This window comes from Penaeus japonicus, unplaced genomic scaffold (assembly GCF_977035675.1).
Source record: "Penaeus japonicus unplaced genomic scaffold, GWHDUDI00000001_assembly GWHDUDI00000039, whole genome shotgun sequence".
NCBI lineage: Eukaryota > Metazoa > Arthropoda > Malacostraca > Decapoda > Penaeidae > Penaeus > Penaeus japonicus.
This window is the reverse complement of record NW_028234441.1, coordinates 23870337-23877836: the sequence shown is the minus strand read 5'-3', so window position 1 is coordinate 23877836 and position 7500 is coordinate 23870337. Positions and strand designations below refer to the sequence as shown.

Below are 7500 nucleotides of genomic sequence, written 5' to 3'. Positions count from 1 at the left end.
CCAAGAGGAAGAGAGTCTATACAATCAAGGCGAGAGATTCCTGTCCCAGTGCAAGTTCTCCGTGTCAGCGCACTCCTTCCTCTGGCTCGGTGCCCGGAAGTCCCCTTGCCACAAGGACATCTTCACCGACGAATCGGGTCGAGTCCTCAACTACACCCATTTCGTCCTGCCCTTCATCGAGAGTCAGAAGTGCGCCGCCCTGATCGAGGGACCGCACTTCGGGTGGAACGACGTCAGCTGCGAGGACCGATTCTGCCCGGCGTGCGAGGAGAGGGACGTCCGCCCACTCCTCACTCTCCGGGGCCTTTGGGATAGGGAGAGTTGGGAGTCGAATGAATTCATCCTAGACCAAGAGGACCTGGATGGGTCGCTGTATTTCAGAGGCCTCGAAAATTACAGCATCAGACGCTCCAAGAATGGGACAACCTGGTACTTGAAGGATACTTGGAGGAACATCACGGTGGGCCAACTGTCCGTGCCCAGCGAGTCTTACCCGCTCGGCACCCGGTCATGGAGCATCCACGGTAATAAATCTCTTCTGACTTTCTCGGCGTGTTCCGAGAACGACTTCACGTGCGCCGACGGCTACTGCATTCCGATCGAGAGTCGTTGCGATCTGCACGTCGATTGCAGGGACTCGTCGGATGAGGAAAAATGCTCCAAGATAGTTTACTCCAAAAGCTACATCACCTTCCTTCCGCCTCCTTCAGCCAACGCCTCCGACGCCCTCGGCATACAGGTATCCGTCGATGTCTTCGGCGTTAGCGAGATCGACGCCCTTCGCAGCTTCGTTGCCGTAGGACTCATCCTGAGGATGTCGTGGTACGACTCACGTCTCACCTTCCAAAACCTGCAGGACCTCGAGGATATCAACCGGGTGGAGTCGGACCACTGGCCTTGGATGCCTTCCTATATCTTCGAAAATGCAGATCTCTCGAGTTCCTCTAGCTCCCGCCCCAATGTTATGATCAGGAAGGTCGGACCGCCCTTGGAAGACAGCAAGACGAGGCACCTTCCTGGTATATCTTCTCTTTCACTTATTCTGTTGTTTGCTTTTAAAATGGTGTAGTGGAATATAGCAATAATTCATAGCCAGCATATAACGTAATCTTCGTATAACAACATCCTAGAATTCTCTCTACATCCTGATCACGTTCCTCTTTTTTCACATCACCCTCCATCACAGACACTTACTAATCTCACCACAAATACTGCGAACTCTTTTCACACTCCAAATCTAAAACACATGACTAATCTTTTCTTAAGCTTCAAATCTAAAACACATGACTAATCTTTTCTTACGCTTCAAATCTAAAACACATGACTAATCTTTTCTTACGCTTCAAATCTAAAACACATGACTAATCTTTTCTTACGCTCCAAATCTAAAACACATGACTAATCTTTTCTTACGCTTCAAATCTAAAACACATGACTAATCTTTTCTTACGCTTCAAATGTAAAACTTCAGACAAACTCTACAGCGGCGAACAGAACCCGCTCTTACTCCGCGAGCGAATGGCTCTTCGGTTCACGTGTCAAATGAACCTGCGTCTGTTTCCGTTCGACACCCAGAAGTGCGAACTCGTTCTCCGTCTCAGATCGGCTCCTTTGACCCTCCTGGCATTTACGAAGATTAGCGTGAGTAATCAATTTGTTATTATTTTTTTATTGGGTTATGTCGTTTTGATATTTCTTCGTATTCAGTCTGGCATCTTTGTATTTTTTTTTTCCATGGATTTTTTTTTATCTGGCCTTTTTCATCAATTATCTGTGTATGTTTTCAGTCTGGCAATTTTCACAAATCGATTATCTATGGATGTTTTCAGTCTGGTATTTTTTTATGAAGTAATTATCCGTGGATGTCTTCGGTCTGGTATTTTTGATTACCCAGTTATCCACGGCTGTTTTTGAGTCTCGCTGTATTTAGTTCTTACTATAATTTCTTATGCATGGGTGTGTGGAGGCAGTGAACTCAAATGAATAATGTTATAAAACACATTTACATTTTTTTATTCAATGGAGACCTTTCTATTTGTGACCTTTCAAACGTATAATTCTCAAACACCTCAGAGATAACTGAGCTCAATGTTATAGAAACTAAAAATCAAAGGAAACAAACAGTATTCCAATTTGAAAATTTTCATTAAAAACTGCTATTGTAACTTTCATAATGGACAGGTCCAATATAGCGGGGAAGTTAACCTACCTGAATTCACCGTAATGAACGTAGAAGCTCTAATACCCAACGCAACAAACAGGTACGTAAATCAGATGAAGGAACATGGTATGAGGTAAAGGAGTGTGGAATATAATATGCTGATTATCGCGTTTATAGAATAGCTATATTTTCAAACAAGAACAAAGGGAGAAACTAACGGGGATACATATCATAAGCTTGAATAATACCAGATCATCGTGAGTGAAAAAAAAACATATATGTTAATACCTCCACCCAATCAATTTACCAATGTGTTTTTTTTTGCATATAAACATACCTGCATATATAATCAAAAGATATATATACCATAACGTATGCTGTATATAGTATCTAGACTATATTGATAAGTTTTGACCGGAAAAAAGACACAAGATCAAATCAAAGTCCGTGTTTTCCCGCGCAGCACGAACACGAGTAAATATAGTCAAGCGACCATCTTTTTGACTGTACAACGTCGGTACACCTACTACGTGACCTCCGCCTACGTTCCATCTTTTATGCTGTTGACTGTGGCTTTGGCTTCCTTGTGGTGTGACCCTGCTAATCGTGACCTAAGGGTTATGATGACCATTACGACGCTATTGGTGGCACAGGAGCTCCACAGTCAGGTCAGTTGGCGATAAAGCGGTACGTTGGTCCATCAGTTTTTGTTGTTGTTACTGTCATTGGTGTTATTAATGTTTGTTGCGGATACTATAAATACTACAACTATTTCTAATGGCATTAATAACATGAACTACCATTATTGTCATCATCACCTTCCTCATCATAAACTTCATTACAAATGATATTATAATTACCATTACATCATAACTACGTTTTACACCGATGAACTTCAACAACAGAAAAATCTAAATTATTTAACATTTTCATCAACCACGCCTCCTTACCACTGTTTTGTTTGCTTTTACCAAACCCTAATTGCCTAACTATCACTTGGGAGATTTGACGATTTACTCTGACTCCCTGCAGGTCACAGCGCAACTGCCTAGAACAGCCTACACGAGATCCATCGACGTTTGGTTCGGTTTCACCATAACCATCATCTTCTCTGTGGTTAGTCAGGCTCTCCTTATGGGGCTGTGGTGCGAGTCGTAGGCGCGGTAGCTTGTTTGGGAAGATGAAAGGAAATAATGTATAGTAAGCTAATCACATGGAAGCAGATGTATATATATACATACATACATACATATATATGTATATATATACATATATATGTATATATATATATATATATATATATATATATATATATATATATATATTATATATATATATATATTTATATGTGATGTGTGTATATATGTGTATGTCTGTATGTGTACATGTGTGTGTGTGTGTGTGTGTGTGTGTATAAATGTATATATTCACACACACGCACGCATACACACACACATACACTAAAACACACACACACACATACATACATATATATACATATACAAACATATTCATACACATATATACATATACAGAAAGTGTATACGAATGACATACTGATATCTACAAAAGAAAAAAACACACACCTGAACTTGAAAATATCAAACATTACATAAAATCGAATGTATTTTTTCCATCCCACAAGACATGTCTTTCTCGAAATGTCACAGGTTACTTCTAGAATGCTTCCAAAGAACGTGTAATGCGCTTGATTTTTGAGCGTCAAAACACAAAAAAGATGTTGCCTTCTTTAGATAATGAAATTATATCTGGATGATTTATATATATTCTTGTGGTGTATTGATTTGGGGACCGCGTTGAATGCTTATCTTTGCTAATCTGTGGTTTAAAAAGCTGGGTCTATTTTCTTAATCGTAATCATTAATCTAATATTCATATTGGACATTGGAAGTTATGTTTAGTCACATGAAAAAGTAAAGAAAAACATGCATATTATTATTCTAATAAAGAATGAGATGAAGTTATCAATAATCATAAATCGTAAATCATAAATCCAATTTCAGTGTCCAAATTAATGTTAAACAATTTACTTATATTTAAATAATCTAACCACGGACACACAGACACGTCCTCCTAAAAAAACTTCCTAAATCATAATTCCAACTAAAATTTCAGATAATCCTTCACGTCTTAGTAGACAATGACTGGACTTGGTTGACGAAGAATGATAAAACGAAGGAGGAAAACAAGGAGAATGAAAAGAAGAGGAACAAAGACAAAAACAACGACGCAGGAAACTCAGCTTCTTCGAGGTTTCCCGGACCAGAACGGCATATGTGTTGGGATGTATCCTCAACCTCCCCGTCTGCAGGACCGTCTCGTGCAGGAAGGAGGTTGTATGTGGCACGGGTGGTGTATGCTGCCCTCATCCCTTTGCTTGTGATGCTGTATTTTGGCATTTGTTTATTGGCTTATTAGGGCTTTTGAGGTGGAGGGCTTTGGCTCGGGACGCAGATGCTTGGAATTGTTTTGTTGTTTATTCTATGTATTTTAGTAAAGTTTTATGTTATGTGTATGCATCATAGATACAGACACAGCCAGATAGACAAACAGAGACACACACACACAATACATAAACCCACACTCATAACGTCGGGGTCTCCTGATAAAAAAACAAACTCAAAACACAGAAATTTGAGTATGTAAAGACTGAAGCTATACTGATATATTCACTACGCACTATCACAAAAAAAAAACATTCATAATACACAAAAATTCTATATTCCCAGACACTGCACATTTCCCCCTATTTGAATGGTTTATTTTATGCACACACACACACACACACATCATGGTAATATCTTTGAGACTTCACATAAAAAAATATATTTAGTATTCCTTACACACCTCATGCAGTTATTTGTGATATATGTCACAATGAGCACATGTGCTATAAATATGATGGATATAATAAATAATAAATATCACTGAATTTTAATTTATTTGAATTACCAACATGATAATGGACATAGCTACAAATATGTTAATTTTATAGTATGGCCGCTGGTATTTCGAAGAATCCTATTATAAGATTTATTTGCTTGTTTAAACAGACCAAACAACTGGTCGAAATGTTAGTGTTAAAATGATTGAGAGAGAAAGAGAGAGAGAGAGAGAGAGAGAGAGAGAGAGATACAGACCAAGAAACAAAAAGAGTGCATGTGTGTAAGGGAGAAAGATAAAAATAATCTAAGAAAGAGAGAGTGTGAGGGAGACAAAGAAAGAAAGAGTAGTTGAACATAAATATAATTATTGAAGGTGACAACAAAAAACGAAAAAAAAGAGGAAGGGCACATTTATTAGTGATTAAGGTTAGACAACGCTATGGAAATATAATGCAGTATTTTTACAGATGAACACATAACTACCTACCTATTCCTATTTCTAAAAAAAAATAATTGAAAATGCATTTCTTCAGTGCTAACCACCAGTCAATAATATTACTTATTAATGAAATTGCTTTATGGCACTATATTTTACAACGATAAATAACACAAAACTTTCACATCAATTCATTTCTTACGGAAACCTAAGCCAATGAAAAAAAGACAAAAAAAGACAAGGGACAGTGAATCATGATGTTTCGGGTCAGAATAAACTCCTTATCAGGTGATGAACGTTAATTGCCTTTTGTGGTTCCGTTTCCTTTCATCTTTTTGTACACAATTCTTTCATGATTTATGATTCGTCACCAGAAGCGTATTGTTTACTTTGTTTGTCTTTATCTTTCCTTTAGATTCATAAATCTAGTTTCTATTTCGATCTAAATGTATTCTAAGGCTTAATTACTTAATTAGATTTCCCCTTCAACTTAAGTCTTTCTAATCTTTCATGAAATAAAGTCCAATGTCTTACGACTTAATCACCTTATCTACCTTGAACTGATAATTTGCTCTGTTTTCACTCTTTTCGTAATTCAATACAAAGTTACTGATGTTTTTGTCATGGACTCTGGAGAAAGGTAATTCTATTCCTCAATAATATAACAGAAACAATAATAATATTGATGAAATTATTTCCAAATCAGATTATAGCAGAAGTCTGTAAAAAAATAATATTCTTAACCCATATTCTATAGAAAAAATCCCAGGTATCTGTTCAATAATAAAATCATATAAATACAAATAAATCCAATTAATGTTATTTTGCTTTGTGTTAATGACATAACAACATTTACCAACAAGAAGACCAAAACGCATGGTACAATCCCGTAAGGAATAGTGACCCAGCAACATATATTAACAGTGACAATGAAACCGGTTAAAGTCAGCCATTTTCCAACAACACGCCTTCAGCTTCAACGATCGTTCATTTAGTAATGTTTTTCTTCGGGTTTTAGGCCTACAATCTGCTCACTCTCTTCCCACACAATCTTGGCTAAGGCGTTGTCCCTTCCGTAAGTTGATTCCACTTGGGAGACCTGGAAAAGTAAAATAACGATATATAGTGAAGCGAATGTAGAAAATGAGGTGAGATGAGAGAGCGAGGAGGGACGAATGGGACTTAGATGGAGGAAGAGGATGGTGGTGGTAAGGGTGGGGTGGGGGTTAGGGGGTAGAGGAGGGTATAGGAGAGAAAGGAAGATGAAGAAGAAAGGAAAGCAAGGTACCAAAAATATAATAAACGAAAGAAGGAAAAAACAGAAAAGAAGAAGAAAAAACGCAACATTAGCAATAAAAAAAACCCAACTCAAACACCCCTAAAGCGATAATAAACCAAAATAATATAAAACGAAATAAATGACATACCAACAAAATAGAAAGTCACGCAATAAACAAAGAGTAACCATAGTCAGAAAACAAAAAACAAAAGCGAATCGGCCATGCCTAATCCGGGGCGCTAACCTTGCAGTCCATGAAGAACTTCCCGCTTATGGTTGCTGTTTCCGGAGCCGTTGCCAGATGTATGATCGTTTGTGCTCCTTGTTCAACCGTCTGTTGGGGAGATAAGGAGATATGAATGAGATTTTTAGTGAAAGTGTGATTAGTGTAAAATGGTTTGATTCTTTCATTTACTCGTATTTTTTTTCTAGCTCCTTCTAACCGTCTCTTCCGTGACTTTTATTTTTGGGTCGCTTCCTCTCTATCTCTCTCTTGCCTTTCTCTCTCTCTCTCTCTCTCTCTCTCTCTCTCTCTCTCTATATATATATATATATATATATATACATACACACACATACATACATATATACATATAAACATATACATATACATACATATTCACACACATACACACACACCCACATACACATATATACACACATCTACATCTACATACATATCTCTCAGTACCTACAGCATAAGAAAAAGCACATCATT

General features: G+C 37.7%; 2 protein-coding genes across 3 annotated transcripts in view; one reads left to right on the top strand and one right to left on the bottom strand.

Moving 5' to 3' along the window:
• The window catches only part of LOC122266737 (uncharacterized), a 6056-nt gene extending 1344 nt beyond the window's left edge, over positions 1 to 4712 (top strand). Inside the window, exons 3-8 of the mRNA XM_086533578.1 lie at positions 1 to 1019; positions 1472 to 1641; positions 2182 to 2261; positions 2625 to 2829; positions 3194 to 3277; positions 4298 to 4712. The exon at positions 1 to 1019 is cut by the window's left edge and continues 303 nt beyond it. Of these exons, the coding sequence (XP_086389704.1) occupies positions 1 to 1019; positions 1472 to 1641; positions 2182 to 2261; positions 2625 to 2829; positions 3194 to 3277; positions 4298 to 4600 (1861 nt within the window). The 3' untranslated portion in view covers positions 4601 to 4712. The remainder of the gene's footprint in view (positions 1020 to 1471; positions 1642 to 2181; positions 2262 to 2624; positions 2830 to 3193; positions 3278 to 4297) is intronic.
• Positions 4713 to 5106: 394 nt separating this feature from the next.
• LOC122266736 (retinol dehydrogenase 12) overlaps positions 5107 to 7500 on the bottom strand; it is an 11408-nt gene continuing 9014 nt past the window's right edge. For both annotated transcript variants that reach the window (XM_086533509.1, XM_043036599.2), the window contains exons 9-10: positions 7027 to 7116; positions 5107 to 6602 (exon numbers count right to left, since the gene is read on the bottom strand). In XM_086533509.1, the coding sequence (XP_086389635.1) occupies positions 6495 to 6602; positions 7027 to 7116 (198 nt within the window). In that variant the 3' untranslated portion in view covers positions 5107 to 6494. The remainder of the gene's footprint in view (positions 6603 to 7026; positions 7117 to 7500) is intronic.